This window comes from Protopterus annectens, chromosome 6.part0, assembly GCF_019279795.1.
Source record: "Protopterus annectens isolate FY-2018-M chromosome 6.part0, PAN1.0, whole genome shotgun sequence".
Classification (NCBI taxonomy): Eukaryota; Metazoa; Chordata; order Ceratodontiformes; family Protopteridae; genus Protopterus; species Protopterus annectens.
Window position 1 is genome coordinate 833,891,043 of NC_056737.1, and position 20,300 is coordinate 833,911,342.

At 42.0% G+C, this 20,300-nt stretch overlaps 1 protein-coding gene across 6 annotated transcripts in view; it reads right to left on the reverse strand.

The window, feature by feature from the left end:
* The window catches only part of KLC1 (kinesin light chain 1), a 1,225,216-nt gene that overhangs the window by 944,526 nt on the left and 260,390 nt on the right, over window positions 1-20,300 (reverse strand). For all 6 annotated transcript variants that reach the window (XM_044074509.1, XM_044074508.1, XM_044074510.1 and 3 more), the window contains one exon: window positions 8,267-8,528. In XM_044074509.1, the coding sequence (XP_043930444.1) occupies window positions 8,267-8,527 (261 nt within the window). In that variant the 5' untranslated portion in view covers window position 8,528. The remainder of the gene's footprint in view (window positions 1-8,266; window positions 8,529-20,300) is intronic.

Here is a 20,300-nt window from a genome sequence, read left to right on the forward strand (position 1 = left end):
ACTTCTTCAGAAAATGAAGAATCTTTTTTTAATCAGAAACAGCTTAGATGGAAGGGTCAAGAGCTTAAACCAATTCCTAAACAAAACCCAATAAATCACTCCTGTCTAAAGTGACAGACAGCAGAATATTTACTTCTAAGTTTTGCATCTTTTTGACAGGAATTTTTGAAGGAGACCCACTTTTCCTATAAAAACCTCCCTTTGGACAGGCACAGTAATTTGGTTAGGCAGAGAAGTATTCCATGTCCCGTCTCTCAAGACTGACAATAGTAGCTTTCCCTTGCCCACCAAGAACACTCTAACAGCTGTAAATTAAGTGTTTAAATCCCAGCCCATGGTGGCTGTAAGGACTACACCAGAGGGAGCCAAAAAAAAAAAAAGACGAATGGTCTGAGGAACCAGAAATTATCACAACAGAGTTAACCATCTGTGGAACTTTCCCAGCCTGCTTTGGTGGGAAAGACTGTTAATGCTCTTTTTTTGTGGCTGGAAAAAGGAAGAATTGAGAAACAGGCAGGTTTGTTCTCCAGTTAAGCCAAAAAAGATGCTGGATTCATCATAGGAAGCCTGGCAGCAATAGCTGGCAAAACAGGTAAGTAAAACATTAACAATTTCCACCAAAATAAAGTAAAATGCACTGTAAACGCTTACCTTAGCACCAAAAGTAACACAACACAACTTTTGCCTCAGAAAAGTAGTTGAAAAATTCACTTAAAACAACATTTTTCCCATAAAAGTAAAAAGCGCCACTCTTATTTAAAAGGTTACTAAAAGTCATGTGACAAGTCAATTAAAAGCAATATTTCCTGGCCTAAAAATATATTTTACAGAAGGTCAACTTTGTCAAAAAAAGTAAACGTTGAACGTTTTTAATTGAAGGCCAACTACTGAAAATGTCAACCAACCATCAATCCTCAAAAGCCTGCAAGTGGAACACTTCTGCAGCAAGAAAGCTCTGTGGATTGGAACCCAAACTGTTCTTTTTAGTTAGATCAACTCAGGCTGAATAAGTTTGGGCGTGTGGAAGGTGGCCTTAAGATTTAGGAGCTGGCTGGCTGTTGTGTCCTTAGTAGGACGTAATTCTTTTAGCTAACGCTACTGCAGCAGTGATCATAATGAAGAACATATACCATTTTCTACTTATCAAATAAAATAAAATACTTAAATATATTAAAAGAGGAGTTCAGAAAGATGCAAAAATAATAGATTTCTGGAGATAAATATTAACCAAAATGCATGCCAGAGGTCATCGGATACAAACACAGATAAAGTTCAAGACTTGATTTAAGCAAATGCTAGGCAGCTTATAGAGGATTAAGGCTACAAGCTGCTAACAGTAGAAGACCAGGGTTTGGTTCCCCCATTTTTAACAATGGAAATAGCGCAATTCTGATAAAATTGAAACATTTCTTTATGGAATAAAATGGCCCCTTAAGGCTGTAGGCTTAACTGATTAAAAAAAAACTAATACAAAATGTAATGCGTTTAACGTTGCAGTCTTCATATTCTCCACAGTTGATAAAATTGAAACATTTCTTTATGGAATAAAATAAGAAGTTATGTACCTACCATAACGTTCCATGTTAGTTGTCTTCTCTCGCCTTCTTTCTTGCTTGATGGGTTCGGAGCCGATCCCTCGGCTCCGACTCGGCACTTGCTTTAGCTCGAGAACTCCTTTTACCAGCTCGAGGCAGCCCCATATCCCATGATGCAAGGCAGGAAGTACCCAGATCTCGTTTGTTGACAAAAGGGCAATAACACCAAGCATAAACAATACTTCCCAAAGGAAGAAGAAACTTACAAATGGAAAAAGGACCAGGTCTAAACGGTCTTTAGCATTATAGTTTCTTATACAAGGTCTGTCCAGGCCAGGGGGAAGGAGGGAGGGTCGCAAGAAAGAAGGCGAGAAGACAACTAACATGGAACGTTATGGTAGGTACATAACTTCTTAATGTTAAGTTGTCAATCTCGCCTTCATTCTTGCTTGATGGGACCGTCCCCTAGCACCTCTATCCTGGGTGGCTCAATGGAACAAACTCTTGAGGACTGTAGAGCCAAAACTGGCTCTGTCCCTGGAGGCCAAGTCCAATTTGTAATGGGAAACAAAAGTGTGAGGAGTGGCCCAAGTGGCCGCTGCACAAATAGTGTCTAAAGGCAGTCTAGCTTGAAAAGCTGTAGAAGTAGCTAAACTCCTAGTTGAATGTGCTTTAGGTTTTGAGCACAGCTGTTTTCCCCTGATCGTATAAATTTCAGTGATGACCGAAGAAAGCCATCTGGACAAAGTCACTTTAGAAACAGGAAGGCCTTTTTATTATCCGCATAGGAAACAAAAAGTTGATCAGATTTTCTAAATTTTTTTGTTCTGTCCAAATAATATCTAAGCTGACGGTGGACATCAAGATAATGTAGCTTTTGTTCAGCTCTATCTGAATAGTTGGGAAAAAATACAGGGAGATCAATAGATTGATTCAGATTGTTTTTTGAAGCGACCTTAGGTAAAAAGGATGGATTAGTCCTCAAAGATACTCTGTCTTTGTGAAAAATCAAATAGGGGGGTCGAACCGAAAGAGCATGAAGTTCAGACACCCTCCTGGCGGATGTAATAGCCACTAGGAATAAAGTTTTCCAAGAAAGATATTTCAGGGAACAAGAAACAGCTGGCTCAAAGGGAGGAAGAATCAAGGATGTCAGCACTAAATTTAAATCCCACTGAGGAGGAGGATTCCTGATTGGAGGCTTTAGTAGGAAAATCCCTTTCAAAAAGGCCCTGCAGAGTCTATGGGACATAATATTATGATCTGCTATCCCGACATGAAAATTAGAAATAGCAGCCAACTGAACTCTGACTGTGGAAGAAGAGGAGCCTGCATGGAAAATCTCTGCTAAGAAGTCCAGAACTGCCTGAACAGGGGCAGTAAAAGGATCAATATTTTGGGCCTTAGCCCAATAAGAGAAACGTCTCCATTTGCTTGTGTAAATCCTCCTGGTAGAGGATTTTAGTGAAGCTACTATGATATCTCTAACTGGGTTAGAGATCAAAGGAAGCCTGGCTAAGGAAGGAAGTGGAGCAACCATGCTGTGAGGTTGAGAGAAGGGATTGACCGGTGCAGCTGACCGGATTGGTGAATCAGTAGATCTGGCACTGGGTCCAGATGCCACGGCTGCACCAAAAGGTGACGATGGAGGAACGGGAACCAAACTTGTCGAGGCCAGTAAGGGGCAATGAGAATCAATTTGGCTCTCAAAACGGTAGCTTTCTGGATCACCTGAGGGATCAGAGGAAATGGAGGGAAGGCATAAAGAAGTCCCTGGGGCCAATCCTGGGTCAGAGCGTCTCTGGGGGGATGGTCTGATAGAGGGAAGAGGCTGAAGAAGTTTGGACATTTGCTGTTTTGGGGAGTAGCAAAAAGATCGCAACATGGACGACCCCATTCCAGAAAAATCTCTTCCGCTATGGATTGCTTGAGAGACCACTCGTGAGGCATGAGAATAGCTCTGCTCAATCTGTCCGCTATAATGTTGGTTTTCCCAGGGATATGCGTTGCTACCAGAAACCGATGAGAGGAGATCGCCCATTGCCATAGTCTGAGCGCTTCTCGACACAAGGGGTAGGACTTGGTTCCGCCCTGTTTGTTGATATACCAAACTACAGACATGTTGTCTGTGTGGACTGCAATTGTCCCTACGGGAAGAAAGTCGTTGAGGGCTTGCAACGTTAAAAGCACTGCTCTCATCTCCAGGACATTTATGTGCAGATGGTACTCGAGCGGTTGCCACGTCCCATGAACCATCCTGCCCTGATAATGACCCCCACCCGATCAGGGAGGCATCCGTGGTGACAGTGGCTATCGGGGACGGAGGTACAAAGCACCTGCCTTGGTGAACCTGAGACGATGTGATCCACCAAGCAAGATGTTCTTTGCATGTTTGTGTCACCAGAATCTGGTGACGCATTGGGAGTTGCTGGTATGACCACTGTGTGAACAGCATCCACTGAAGGAGGCGCATGTAGAATCGAGCCAGGGAAGAAGAGTGATGGCCGCAGCCATAAGACCTAATACCTTTAGAACCATTCTGGCCTGTACCTTTTGCTGGCCAGAATGATCCTGACATGAGTCTGAATGTCTGAAACTCTTTGTTCTGTAAGGGTAGCTGACATCCGAACAGTGTTTAAGTTTGCGCCTATGAAGGTAATAGACTGGCAGGGCGATAAGGATGACTTTTCGTAGTTGACTGAGATGCCCAAATGAGAACAAAGGTCTATTGTGTAATCCCTGGCTTGTATAAGCTGATGCCTGGTGGTGGCTGGCAGGAGCCAGTCGTCGAGATACGGAAACACCTGGAATCCTTGACGTCTCAGGTGAGCCGTGACCACTGCCATGCATTTGGTGAACACTCTGGGGGCTGTAGTGAGACCAAAGGGCAGGGCTCTGAACTGGAAATGACTGGACCCCAGCCGAAAGCGGAGAAATCTCCTGGAGCGTCTGTGAATTTTGATGTGATAGTACGCATCCTGAAGATCTATTGAGCACATCCAGTTGTCCTTCTGTAAGAAGGGCAGAATTGACTGAAGAGTGACCATTCGAATCTTGTCTTCCTGACAGACTTGTTGAGTCTGCTGAGATCCAATATTGGTCTCCAGTCTCCGTCTTTTGGGGACCAAAAGAACCTCGAGTAGATTCCGGCTCTGAATGGTCTATTGTGACTGGCTGAATGGCTCTTTTGCAGTAGTTTTGCGATCTCTAACTCTGCAATGTCCCTTAGACCGGGTGGTACATCTGGAAGGGAACTTGAGGGAAGGGACTTTCCTCGAAAGGAATTATGTAACCCTTGGATATGATCGACTGTACCCATCTGTCTTGAGTGAGGGAATGCCAGGCTTCTGGGTACCGTGATAATCTTCCCGACTGCCTCCAAGGAGGGACAGCCGGGCAACACCTCAGGGATGCTGAAAAGGCTTTGCAGGAAGAGACTCCCTGTTGCCCTGGTTCTTGGACCCCCTCTGCCTCTAGAGCGTCTGTTGTTGTTACCCCTCTGCCTCTAGGGGTAAACTGACCACGTGAATCCGGGCGTGACTCCTTGGGATTTACGGAACCACATCTTCCCACCCTTCTGTCCTTTGGGATAAGGCCTAGAAGGGGTGGAAAACGGACTCCAACAGCAGAAAGAGTCTTGCCGTCCTGCTCACACCTGGTCAAGGTTTCCTTCACCTGAGGGCCAAACAAAGCTGACCCATCAAAGGGAGAATTTGTGAAGGACGCCTTAAAGGGATCCGCAAAATCACATAGCCGCATCCAGGCTTGGCGTCTAAGAGCCACACCTGTGCCTGCGGCTCTACTCGCTCCATCAGCAGCATAAGATATTAGCCGCATGGAGGAGTTAGCAATGGAATTGAGGGTTCCTAGCTGCGAAGCAATCTTTTCTTGGGCCCCTGCAGCTGTAGGATCCTGAACTACTTCTCCCAGCTCCTTCAGGATATCTCTCTGGAGTCTGGTGAAGTGACAAAGATAATTCAGCGAGCATAGCAAAGGTCGCTGAGGAAAACATCCGCTTGCCGTACCTATCCATGGTCCTAGAGTCCTTATTAGGAGGATGGACGGGCACGGAAGGATCTGCAAGTTCCTTTTTGGTGGCCGCAGCCACCACCATGGCATCAGCGGGGACACCCTTTGTAAGGAATTGTTTGTCACTAGGGGCAGTTATAAATTTAGAAGGCCTCCTAGGGACTGGCTCTACAGAGTCAGGAGCTGTCCACGCCTTCGTGCTATAACCTGCATAAGGGGTCGAAGGCGGAGACACCCAGGAGGTGGAGGTCGAGATCCAAACGCCTCTAGGTATACTGACTCATCCTCAGAGGGATTGTTGGAGGGCCAGTTTCCCTCTGTTTCAGAAGTTCTAGGATGTCTGAGAAGGAGACATCCTCAGAGGGGATCTAGGGATCCCTCTGACTCATCAAAGTCAGTATCCAGTGACAGACTCAGGGAGTCTACATGCTTCCTCTTACAGCTCCTCTTCCTAGGAGGATCTCCCGAAACATCAGGAGAATCCTCGGAAGAGGGGAAATTCCCAATGGGGAAACCTGAGGCGGAGGATCTCTGGGTCCTGTAGCAAGAGAAGTGGCAGAGATGTCAACAGGTACAATAGAGGGAGGAGCTACGGGAAGAGACTGCTGACTGATACCAGTGGCCAGTACACTCTTCATCACCTCGAATGCTCCCCTCCCAGGCAGGTCCGAGAGACCCCGCTCCGAAGAGCTAGGAACTCCAGGGGCCACCGAAGGGGAAGTCTCGAGGCAGATGTCGGAGCCGAGCTCACCAAGGCCGAGGCTCCAAGGGGAAGAGCGGGTTCGGACAAGGGTCCGATGCCACTCACCCCTCGGAGGAGACCATGGAAGCCCGACCACGAATCCCTCTAAGGAAGAGGAGATAAGAGTAGGGGCTGAAGGAACAGAAGGGGTATCCGTCCTCCAGCCGTAGCAGTAACCCTGCCCGAAGACTCCAACTCCAAACTCTGGGGTAGAGTTGAAGGAGGAACTGTAACGGGGTGTGGACCAACAGTCGTCTGCTGAGACGGACTGTGTAGCATTTGGGCCAGTACCTGTGACTTGAGCAATCTACTGACCACTCTCTCTAGGTCATGGTCTGACAACCTGGATGACCTTGAAGATCGGCTCCGATGGCTCCGCTCCGATAGAAGAGGCGAGGCCGGAGCCGAAAGTATCGGCTCCAAGGAAGGAGACCTCGACCTCTTCCTGGAATGGGTCATCGGAGCCGATATTATTGATCCTGTCGGCACCGATTTCTCGGAGCCGGCAGAACGCCTCGATGTATCGGCTCCAGCCGGAGCCGATACAGCCACCAGAGTAACGGTGTCGGAGCCGATCGGAGCCGACACCGATGCTTGTGCCACATGGGTGTCGGAGCCGATCGGAGCCGACACCGATGCCCGTGCCACGTGGGTGTCGGAGCCGGTCGGAACCGACCCCACAGTGGTCAAAGCAGATTCGGCACCGATAGCCATCGGCGCCGAAGGCTTAGTAGATCCAGAATCGGCTCCAGCCGGAGCCGATCTCGACTCTATACGAGTCGGAGCCGAGGCCACAGGCTTAGAAACAGAAGCCTGGGTCTTGGCAGATTTTGTTGATTTTGTGGGGCCGACTTGGCCGGAGAGCCCTCCGGCTTAAGAAGACCCCTCAGAATCAACTTATTCCTTCTCTCCTGCAGGACTCTCTGGCTGAAGGAGTGACAAATAGCACAGGAGTCCTGCAGGTGAAGAGGGCCTAAACAGTACAGGCAAGAAGTGTGACCGTCTGTCAGAGACATCTTCTGACAGCACGAGTCACACTTCTTAAAACCTGAAACCCTCTCTTTAGACATGGTGCCCAAAAAACACACACACACCAGTCCAATTAAATTAAATTAATCCCAAAAGGGTATTTAGTAAAATAAACCAACACACACACCCTAACAGGGGGGGGGATGGGAAAGGGAAATTAACTGACTAAAAAAATTTAAAAGAGACAGGGATTTCTGTCAGAAAAGTTAAGTTTAAAGTTAAACTATCAAAAATAAAAGGTTTTAAGTAAAAAGGGGCTTAAATGTCACAAAAGTGAATTACTTACCAGGAGCTGGTAAAGAGAAGACCTCCCAAGCGAAGCGGCAAACGAGATCTAGGTACTTCCTGCCTTGCATCATGGGATATGGGGCTGCCTCGAGCTGGTAAAAGGAGTTCTCGAGCTAAAGCAAGTGCCGAGTCGGAGCCGAGGGATCGGCTCCGAACCCATCAAGCAAGAATGAAGGCGAGATTGACAACTTAACATTGGCCCCTTAAGGCTGTAGGCTTAACTGATTAAAAAAAAAACGAATACAAAATGTAATGCGTTTAACGTTGCAGTCTTCATATTCTCCACAGTTTAGTATTGATGCCTTGACAATGTTGATCTTCACCTTCTCCACAGCTATGTATTTTTGATTGTTACTTTATATGCCACATAAACTGGCAAATACAGCTTTAAGTTATTCAGACATATATTGGAAATGGAATAAAACCATTGTTCATATCTGTTATTAGCTAAAGGATCATATGACATTCCACATTTCAAATAAAAAGTAAACCATAACAAGCTTGCATACAACAACACAGTGCAAAAAACATACTGCTATATGAAACTCAGGATTTCTGCAACTGCCTAAACCAGCTAAAATACCACTTAACCATAACTAAAGCAGATTCGGCTAAAAATGAATTTTCAGCCGTTTTAAGTTACCTGTGCTTCGCTAAGGCCAAGCTCTAGCATTTCCAGCGATTTACGAATCATACTGGATTTCTCCTCCACTAGGTGCGTCTCCTCATCTTTTTTCAGACATTTAAGAGTCTCCAATAAACTCTGTAAAATGGAGTTGTGTTCATTTTTAAGGGCCTCAAGACCGTGGATCACCTGTTTGGTCTTTGAAATGATCTCATCCTGGGTGAGCTTTTCCAACTTATCTTCCTTCATGTACACCATTGTAGACATGTTCTCATGCATGCTGTAGAAATAAACATAACTAATAAGAAATCTGTCCCACTGTCTTTTCTACAGATGAAAACTTGTATAAAAATAATGCTCGCATTTCAGCAACAGCAATTCAGCATCATAATGATGCAGTGTTTTCTTGCAATATAAAGAGCTTAAAGCAACTGAGGAATGCATAGAGATAGACTTAGCTATAGTTTTACACATTACCTTGTTAATGTTTTTTTTTTTATCTGCTACAGATAAAGTAACCTTTACTTACTCAACTGCTTCATGTCAGTGGCAAACTTCTCTACCCAAACACAAATGTAATGTCTAACGTTGCAATCTATTGTCTTCAGGAATACTATAATATGGCTCTAATTTAACATAATGAGGAGCATATTCAATCCTCTACCAAGACTTCTTACCTTAATATAATAAAATGTTCTACCTAGAATTCTCAACCTTAGTGAGATATACAACAAAGTGGAATATAAAAACATTAATTTCCCAGTCTTTTACTGAAATATGCTTTACATATAATAAAATGCAAAGTCACTGCTTTACATACATACAGTAAACATTGTTGTCATTTTGTTTTGCAGCAAATACTCATACTAAAAAAATAATTACTATTCGCAATGAATTACTTTCAGCAAATAAAACAAAGGGTATGCATAGATAGCCACAGAAAATCCCTTTGGGGAAAAAATGGTTGAGACTTAAAAAAAAAAAAAAAAAAAAAAAAAAAAAAAACATACAAGGACAGAAAAGGCAATGTATGACAGTTTGAGAACAGACAAGGTGTCTAAAGGAGCTAATTGGTGAAGGGGTAATCAAATACCAAAGTCCTGTGAAGTACTGCATAACTGTGCACGATTTAAGAAGTCCACAGACAGCTTACTAGAGGAGTTAGCTGGATGCCAGTAACTGAGGGTCTATGGGGAATACAGTTGGCACATGCAGTGCTGAAATCAACTAATCTGAGATTAGGGAAGCAAGGCAAGACCTGCATGGGTGGAAGCAGGCACTGTCATGTCTTCATCCCAACCAGTCTAGTACTTGGAAAGACCACCACTGTTGGGGTTGCATTTGCTTAGTACAGTCCTCTTACACTATCCAAGAAGTATAGCAAACAATTACAGGTTTATTAGATTTTTCCCACTGAATTAAGTTCCACTGTGTGTAAAAGATTGCCTGATTGCCTTTTTGTCTATTACCTTGCCAATAATAAGCGCCTACAAATGGCTAAGCTCAGCATACCTGTATTAATGGGAAACAGGTAAGACAATAGTATAAGCTCTCAGGACTACCACATAACAGAAGCAAAATAAACAACAGAGCAATTCCCGCAGACGGGATTACTTGGGTATATATTCTACTAATGTCTAAGAAGTGCCAGTTGAAACAAAAAGCAAGAATTCTATCTGAAAAGGATATGCTGACCAATTCGGCAGGTGTCTTGCTCAGTATCGTGGCAGGCACCTTCCCTCAAACCCACCCTTGCACCCACCCTGAAACAACCAACCAGGGAGAATCGATAATTCCATAAGTGATAGCAGCTTAAGTACGTGTTTTGCTCCAATACAGCAAAAAAGTGTTTTCCTCTGGTGATCTATAGTCTACACAGAGTTTTGAAAGTATGAGTTACTTATTATATACAGTGGTTAATGAAATACGAAAGCCAAACTATAACTGATTATTGCACTAATGTAAGAACTGCCAACAAAGTTTGCAATCTTAAGGGGCATGTGGGTGGCCGAAAGGAAAATGTCAGTCTCCTTAAAGAGACGCAAGACCAGTCTGATGTTAGGCCATGCAGAACAAGAATGTGTCTAAAATTATGTCAAAAGTATTTCAGGACATTTGCCAGGAACTTGCTTTCTTTAACAGCAAGCAGGGAGACAAATGCAGAGCTCAAAAGGCAAACATGAGACTGACTCATGGTAAAGATGCAATCTTACCATATGAAGCTGGCTTTTTAATCTCTTGCATGCTGCTCTTTCACACTTGATCAACAGATGAATGTGCTTACTTGGTCAGGAACATCATACAAGTTCGGAGAGAAGAGCGCCAAATGTTTTGTAAAATGCACTAATACAGGGCACTGAGTTGCCTGACTATGAAGGTGACTGGAGTGAAACGGCAATGGTGATCACTAGCTGTAAGGTCAAAGTGTCAGGGAATTTCCCAGATCCAGTGTTTACAAGATGTGGGTGCTTAAGTTAAGCTGCTGTATCCAAGCACAGCTAAAAGACATTTGTACTACAGATACTAAATGCAGTTGCAGTTCAAGGCTATATCAAAGGGCAGAGTTTCTGAAAACCTTGTCTGCCTTCAAACTGCAATAGCCAGCAAGATGAGATTTTAATGCACTGATAATAAGGGTTGTGCTGCTCCTAATGCAAGGAAGAAGGGTTGTTGACAGCAAAGTCTTGACGGCAGGAAGCTCAGCCCAGATACACTGCAGCAGTTCTATAGTCCAATTACCACTGCAGCAGTTCTATAGTCCAATTACCTGAGAGTACGGTAAGCCACAAATCAGAACAGCTTCACAGTCTCAGACTTGGAATGAGGAGAATGAAAGAAAGTCTAGCGCAGCACTTTGTTACCTGTACCAGACGCTTTGAGGAATCTAAGAGGAGTAACCTTCCCTTTAAATATCTAGAGAAGTGGTCAAGATAATGGGCAAAACCTCACCTTATAGAACTTAATGACATTATTCCTAAGGATCTGTCTATCCCAAACAACAATGGAAAGTGGTGGAGAAAAAGAGGGGATAGTGCAGATATCACCTGAGGGTCTCAAGCTGAAGTTACTGGTTTTATAAGGTAAAAGGAACTGCTGCTTTAGTTCTGGTGTCAACTTCTATCAGGCACCTGCTCATTTTTTTGTCCGTGGCCTGGATTCTACAGTATGGATCAGTGGTGATTGTGACTTAATGGCTTATTTCCTCTGCGTCCCCCTCCCTTGTGCTTACACTCATGTGGTTGCCATTTGCTTATGTGTGCTAGTTAATACGGTCGCTGGTTTCTTTCTAGGTTACTTTTGATCACTTTTACTATGAGGCAGGGAGAACTGCTAGCACATTATGTTTGCAACATGGGGTAGCATTCACTTCCATAAATGGGCATAAATGTGAGAGAGTGAGATGTGCTCGTGTACATATTACCATGTGACTCTTTTTAACTTGCACTAGAATGGGAATGTGATGACAGTAACAGTGGATCTCAGAGATGTCAAAGAAAACTGTTAAGAGGAATGAGTGGAAGGAGAGCTTGAAGGGGAAACATTTGGAACCTGGGAATTGGCCTGACTGTACTCGCTAAGTCAGGGACAGATTATATCACCCTGCTGTCTATGCCTTCAAAGTTGCTTTGAGTTCTGTCATTTTGGTTTGCAGGCCAGCACTGTTATTTCTTAGTGACTAATGCAAGTCCCAATCTTTATCTTTAACAATGCTTGGGGGGGTGGGGGGTGCTTAACAATTGCTAAGATCAAGTCTCTCTCTACTGAAGCGCTTAACTAGTTTGTCTTCAAGTCATAGTGCTCCATGTACTACAAAAAAAAAATAAGTAGAACTTCTACTGCAATAAATAATTTTAAAAAGAAATCAATGCAGGAACAATAAGTATGTGGGGAGGACAATCTAGAACTGAAGCAGTGGGTAGACATTTGTATCACCCAAAAAATATTACAATTTAGAATATTTGCATGGAAGTGTCTCCACAAATACGTTTACACTTGAACAGACTAAGCAGAATGTTTCTAGCTGTTACTCATGCTTGTTGCCAATGCAAGCAGAATTTGGGGATACTTGGCAATACCAGTCCAGGAAAACTCTAGAAGATGTAAAGTTTCAACAGGATCCTGCAGCTTTAGTCCAAGAATGAGCAACATCGCTGTTTGCAACAACTAAACTATTACTTAAGCTGGGTGGGAAATCTGGAAATACCATGGGCATGCCAGGTCCTTAGTAGCTTTAATTTTATTTGTAGCTAAAGAAAATTATATCTAAGAAATGGGTCAGATGGTAACCCATACTACATGATTTTACTTCTCTCTCATGGGGGTCAACAAGAATACTCTGGGGAAAGCAGGATACAACATACTTAAGAAGAAATGGGAAAACTTATGGAAAGAGGACTAAAAAGAAGGGGGGGGGACTTCCAATAATGGATGTTTTGTAGGGCAAACAAAGGTCTACACAAGCATAATATGTTGGGACCATGCTAAGGGAGTGTAGAAGACAAAAAAAGAAGAGGCGACTGCTCATTTCTGAAAGACAAATCTGCAAAAACTGCAGAAGGTACAGTTGTGCAAGGAAACTTGCCATGACAGCCAGTGTTTGAATAATCATTGCTGCAGTAGCCTATAAGCTATATGGGTTGCATGATGAGATATTGCCATCTGTGCCAGGGAGAATAGAGCAATGTATGTGTAACATATGCCAGCATAGTTAGCTGGAGATTTGTAAACAATTTTGTGTCATTTGACTGTCACACTGACTTGTACAGATGCTGGTGTTTATCAACAGTGTTACTATAACTGATTAAATGTTTATGTTTAAACAAATAATTTTGGAAGGGAAGAGCAGAAGTTGCTGAAATTGTTCTATAGCTTTCAGACACTGCAAATGACCTTAGCAAAGCTCTGAGTGTGTATTGTACCAGACTCAGGTGATCAAATGTGATGTCATTCCATAACCAGCACTGAGAGAATGGAACTCTCACAGCAGAAGTTTTGTTTTCTTTAGAACCTGATAAAAAAGATCTAGGTCAGTTAATTGAGCTCGGTTCAGTTGGTTGGAACCTCATCACCTTGCCTTGCTGAATTAAGCTTCGCAGCATCTAATCTTCCTTGCTGTATTACCTTGGGTAGGGAACAGCTACTCTTTAGACAGTCAGGAAATACAGTGAGATTAGTTAACTATCGTCCAACTGTGTTACTTTTATTTCTCCTGTGACAAACTCTGGTGTTTACTGTACTCACATATTTAGCATTCTCATGTTTTTTACTTTTTTATTATTAAATATTTTTATACCTTTCATTGTGGTTGGTCTTTTAGCGAATACTTTTAACATCTCGAGAATACTTGTGATTATTTTAGTGATGACTTGGCCACTCCAAAAAGCCTTGCTGCTTTGGTTACACTCTACCATTTATATTAGCATTGATTAACTCAGTATAACTGGATACCCTTGCAAGACTCAGAGTAGTTGACTGGTGGCAGCATGGTTACCCTAAAAACAAATAAATCTTCCCAAACACGAACCCAAAAATCCTTGCTGGATTTTTTCTTGTTTAGAGTTGTTACCTTATAGTCTGGGCAGAAGAGGTACAACTCCTGAGAGAGAGAGAGACACTGAGTTTGAATGAGTGAACGAGTGTGACTGTGTGCTAACTACTTGGAACTGGAACAGTGATCCAAAGTGAGTCTTGTTTGGGATCTGGAGAGACGAACAGTCCAGTCCCAGGTCTGGTCTGGAGCGTGTTCACTGTGTGCTCTTGGGGGAAACTGTGCTTGATGCAGAAAGCTGCATTTGAAAATAATGTGCAAATCCATTCCTGTTTTTTACTGGCTGTCTCTGACCGGAGTCAGTGGTGAGGAATGAAGCTCCTTGAAACTGGCCCGAAGTAGAGAGGCCATCACTGGTTATATCCTGCACAGGAAATCATGGCTAGCTTCAGGGCACCTTCCATGGGCCCAAACATTCAGATCAAACTGAGCTGACTAAAGGCAGGTTTCGGCACCACGCTCTTCAGAGATTTAATGCCAACTGAGACAGGAAGGCTGAGCTTTGTGAGGACACTAAGAACAGTTAGAAATAAATGTTCACACCCTGGCATTAAATAAAAAAAAGGGGGGGGGTGGAGGTAGGGAGTGGCTACTGCAGCAATGATCATTCTAACTTACTGCTACTACACAATTGTACTAGGTTATTCATACTGATGAGTGCTGCAGCAGCCTAAGCTATATGGGTTGCCAGTAAAAGAATCAAAACAAAAATCTAGTGTTGGAGATTAGAAAACATTTCAACATAACTGCTTTGAAAAAAATATCTTGAATAAGTCTCAACACTGCAGGGTTTATGTGGCTTTAAATCTCCTTCAACCCCTTTTAACCTTAGTGATCCTGGGAGGTCATCACTTAAGTGGATATCAGTGTTCTTTGGAATGGATTCATATTCTAATTGAAAGAGACTCTATTAATCCGGCAATCAGAGCATTAAAATATAAAGCTGTTCATACGCAGCTTAAAGAAAAGATGCTTGTGGCTGAGTTTACAAACGCTATGCAGTCACTTATTTGCAAAAAAAAAATTGATAGTGCATGAGAAAGAAGCTGGATCATGATTCCTCTGATTATTTGGACATCAAGCTTTTTTATGGCATTAGGATGTGGAAGAGTATGTCAGGTGATAAATAGAGAGATGACAGCATGGCTTTGTTATCTATATCTTCATCTTCCTTGTTGTATCAAGTTGGGGATACTATTAACCTCTGGTCATAAATAATCTTGAATTAAACTATAATGAGCAAAGACAAAAAAATTGTGGTACAGAACATGGTAATTTTCACCCTTGTGGTAGGAAAATAAGATACCACCAAAAAAGCAGTAATGGATACTGTCAACAAAATAAGCATAACCAGAGATGATGGAGTTTTGTTCTCTGGTGCTACTGACTTCACTTAATTTCCTCCAGACTTACAGGAAACCGATTTTGATTACTCCGATAATACTGGAGACAATGTGGTGAATATTTTGGATATTTCTCTTTTGGAACTGGAACACTGTTTTAAATTTAGGACTTAAGTTTGTCCGAACTGTTTTGCCTGAATAATATACAAGTGTACAGCAGAAATTTTTAACTGTGTAGAAAAAAAATGCTAATAATGTTTCTAATATGGAAGCTGCAAATATTTTAGATTCCTCTCTTCAAATTGTTTGAGAACTCACGTAGCAGAAGGGCCAAGGATTCTTTTCATTCACGTTACGATGCTTCATTTGAAATGAATGAATGTTTATAGTCTTTTTGATTTAAAAATATTTACAGTTTATAGTAATTTCATTTCACTTTTTACTAATGATGACATGAAGATATTTTCTTCAGCTCTGAATAATGATATTAAATTATTTTGTTGAAGAATTGATAAGAAACAAGGTGAATTTTAATTTGACTAAGGAGCAGTGGCTGGCCCTTAACAGATAAAAGTGTGAATATGGATGTAGTAATTAAACAGGCTGATAAGTGGAGAAAGGCAGTTATACTGAATATTATGAGATGTGTTTGAATAATCTTAATGATGTTAAAACTTATCAACCTGAAACATTTAATGAATATAATTTAATGTTAGATAAATGTTCAGAACCTTTGTAGAAGGAGTGTTAGATTAGGTTATTTTACGCAAAGAGATGTAGAAATGAAAGTTGTTTGATAAACAATCCAGACAAATTCATTTTACTGTTTGCCCAAGAAACATAAAAGTTTGGATAACCCACCTATCTGGTGATGGTACTATACTTGAAAATACTGGCCAAATGATTAGTGTTTACTTGAATGAGGCTGTGATAAAATTGCCTTTTATTAGGGATACTACACATTTACTGAAGAAAAAAAAATCTGTGGAATTCTGTGGGAATATGCATTAGTTGACAGTGATGTGGCTAGTCTTTATACTAGTACTGAGCAGAGGTCTGGCATACAGGCCAGTTTTGTATTTTTAAAGGATTCCCCACAGACGTATTTTCTTTCCGACTCAAGACGTTTTAAGTAATAATTCTTATGTTTGATGAAGCATTATTTGTCAGTTAAAGGGGATTGTGATGCAAGCCCCATTTTGCCATTGCATATGCTTGTTTACTTACGGGGCTTTTGAAAGGAAATATATTTATTCTAAAGGATTTTTTCAGCAGGTGGTTTGTGATTTCCATTACGTCAATGATTTGATATTCATTTATAAATGAAATGTGTTTGATTCTAAAATGTTTTGGAAGAATTGGGGAATAGATTTAAATTCATCTTTTACATCTTTTTCTCGTGTTTCTGTAATTGGTTATTTAGATATCACCCTTTTTGGTATACCTGGTCAGCCTGTAATTTCTAAGTTATTTCATAAATCTATTTCTTTTTATACAATTGTAGTTTTCACACTGAACACTTTATATTCACTATGCCTAAAAGTGAATTTCTTAGCACTAGATGTTAGTGTTCTTTTAGGAAAGAAATCTTGGTAGAAAGCCATAAACTTATAAAAATGTCTCCAAGTAGAGGTTATTCTAAAAACTAAACACCACACTGGCTCCTTCAATGGCACGTTATTAAAAAATAAATTGAGCACTTCTGTTTCACAGTAAAACAGAACTACATCAAAATAAAATAACTAGTACTTGTTGCTATTGAAACAACAATAAGGAGCACAGATTAACAAGAAATAAAATTTTTATCCCACTGAAATACGAGGTCATTCACATTCATATCAGATTTTTTTTTTCTAGAAATCACTAGGAATTGGAACTCTACTAAAGTTCCAACTACAATGGAAGTACAAAATCAGAAGAGACCAAAGAAAAAGAAAAAAAGAGTTAAAGATAACGAGGAAGAATCCTACATAACAAAAGCCTTGAAATGATCTGGGATTACTGAGAGATAATTACAAACACAAGGTTAGCATTATCACTGTCTGACAGGAAAGGTGATCTTTACGAGTTTGGATTCCTTATGTTGCCCAAGTCTGGTGCACTCTAAGAGAATAGAGTTAAGGATTATAGAAAAATGGAGAAAATGAAAGCATGTGAATATTGTAATTATTCCGAGCTCTGGGTTGGTCAGCTGAATAATGACATGGTCTCTAGGCTACACTGTGTCTTAAACTTTGGGGTCCAACCACCTGGAAAGCATGTTTTTACAAATTAACTTGAATGTTTATCAACTGTTAAAATAGAAAAATTTGGTTTAATAAATGGTAAAACAAAAAACACAGTAAAAGCACTATAATAAACTTTATTAGCCAACACAGTTTCTCCACAGACAAAAAAAACACCGTTTTAGAATGTTAAATCAACTTATAAACTGCCAAACACATGCACTCCAGTTTAAAAGTACAGCAAAGTCTCATGACAGTTAACAACACATATTCCTAGATTAAAAAAGTACTTTCCCACACAGAAAAATTTAAACATTAAAAACAATATGTGGAAGGTTCCCCCCCAAGGGAACTTATTTGCCCAGCAAAGAAACAGCACATGCAGACCACTGATCCTTGAAAGCCCACAGGGAAGAGCTCTCTTCAGTGTCAGGAAAGCTCTGAAGGGGGCTGGCGCCCAAAACAGTCCTTACAGTCAGCTGAGCTTCTACTGAGCAATGTTTGGGTGCATGGAAGGTACCTAGAAGCTTTGAAAGCTGGATGACTATTCTACCTTAAGCAAGATATAAACATCAGACAAGGGAAATGTCAGTGGAAGTGGGCATGTATGGAAGGCCTCTGTATATTAGCATCTACAGTCACCTGTGTAAAAATATTGCCATGTGGGTAGGTGACTGTACAAACGGCTCTTATGCCTCCTGAAAGGAACAGTCAGAGACAGGGTTTTGGACTGTTGCTGCTGACTACCTGTTAGTGGGGCATGACTACCTGAACATTGCTGAGAACAGAAACCTCTGTGAAGTTGCTTGAAACTCAGGGTTTCTTCCCGACTGCTGTTGGTTCTCCTGTTTAGCATTACACCCAAAGCACATGTGGAAGTGGCTGCGCTGCATCCTGAAAACAGGCACTGATGTGGCTGAAGCTTTATACCCACACCCACACAAGAAATCCCAATCCCTCAGATACACACGCTCCAGGGATCTAAACATGCTGGAGGGATAGGTTCCTGACTCAAAGACTCCCCAGACTCTGGAATAGACTGCCCATACATGTCAAGCAGAGCGCCTCTTTGGCCCTCTTCAAAAGGAACCTTGATGATTGGATGGGAGATAGGAAATTCACCCTGGGGATCACGTCAGTCGCCCTGCTAGACAGGGGTCCAGGGAAGTAAACACTGTGGGAAGAAATAGCCAGGGAATTGTTATGGCTAGGCTTGTATAGGCCCTAGGGCCGATAGCCTAGTACCACAACCTATGAACATCAATGAAAGTCCTTCTAGGTTTTCAATTTGCCTTCACTTCAGCATCTAAAATACATACATATACCCTTGAAAGGGAAATTCTTGAAGGTGATATTTATGTCCTAAGTGAACTCAGTCAACCTGAACCACATATGTCTACAACAAAGCCAGATCTTCCAGATGTAGCCAAACGTTCAGAAGCATTATATACAAAGTACATCATATGGCTCACCATACTTTAAACAGTCAAAACTGGGATAATAGTTTCTATGATGTCCAACTGGCAACTGACCTATCTGTAAGAAAGGTAGTTTAGCTCTCTTATCCAGATACGAGGAAGACATGAAAATTCACCATCATGCTGGACTGTGGTGGAAGAGCTGGAAGGGTCGGAGGACAGAACTTTCTAGAAGGCAGATTGCAGAGACTACAACTTCTAAGTTGAGGATCTCTGACCAGAATTCCCATTCTGTAGGACACCAGGGAATACAAGTAGCCTTTCTGGGAATAAAAGTCACTGTATCAGTGTTTTCCCATGCTATCCTAAAAGCATCCTTTAAAATTTCTCTAGGGGGAAATTACACAGAAGGACTGGGAGAGATAAAGCTGCAAGCTTGCTGGAGTTTCCAGTGGGGTGAAGGGACAAGGTCAGAGGACTAGCACTCCCTCACTGTATCTGTAGAGATTCTCACACCTTAGGGTCACCCAAGGATAAAGTAGTAAGACAGCCTTGGCTTACTCATTATCTAAAATAAATCAGTGTGAGGGTCCAGTATTGGTTCTAAATGCTTGGTTATGGCCAGGAGGATATCCTAGGTCTCACCACCCCAGCACAGTTCTTTTGATGGGCAGAACAGTGGTGACCTATCAAACCTGTGACTAAGATAGTTTTGCAAGGGGTTACATACTGGACTACATACACTAGGGTGCTGACAAGTGTTTGGGAAAAAGTCCCAACTTTGTGGTCAGTAATGCTGAAAAACATCTGGAGTCAGAATCACCAGAACTGGAGAAAAAGGAGTATACCAGCACCTAGAGACCTGGCCTGAGTACTCCAATATCAGTCCAAGGGGATGGAAGCAAAGACAAAACTGGCACCTGCACTGTATAAACAGGTCCTAGCATGGCTGAATTCTCATAATACAGCATTAAAATCAGACACTACAGGTACAGATGTTGGGGGGGGGGGGGTAGCATCATTCCTGGGGACAGCAGGAACCTGCACAACAAATGCCAGAATCAGCAAAAATGCTACCTGCACTGCAGAAACTGTCACTTGGGAAAATCACACCTTGTGGAATGCTGTATGATGCAGCCTAGTGCCCTGAATCAGACAGGGCTGAGAATTTAGTTTTAGACTTCCTGGCCTCCAATTATCCAATAGCTTCAGGAAATGTACCCAAACTTACTACTGTGTAAAAGGAGTTTTGGACCTCAACTGAGCTACAGGGGTCTGAAAGGAGTACAGACATGAGGATGAGTGGATTCTACAAACAAGAATGGAAAGGAGTTTTACAGAATCCCACAAAGACTGACAAGTCTTATTACTAGTTTTGGACAAGAAAAAAACTGCGCTCAACCAAAAGAATAGACAATGGAGATTTTTTTTGTTTGTTTTTGGCAGTACAGTGAGGTTTTGAGGGAGCTACCATTGTAACAAGTAGAGCAGCCTAAGGAAACTCCTGCTTTTTTAACA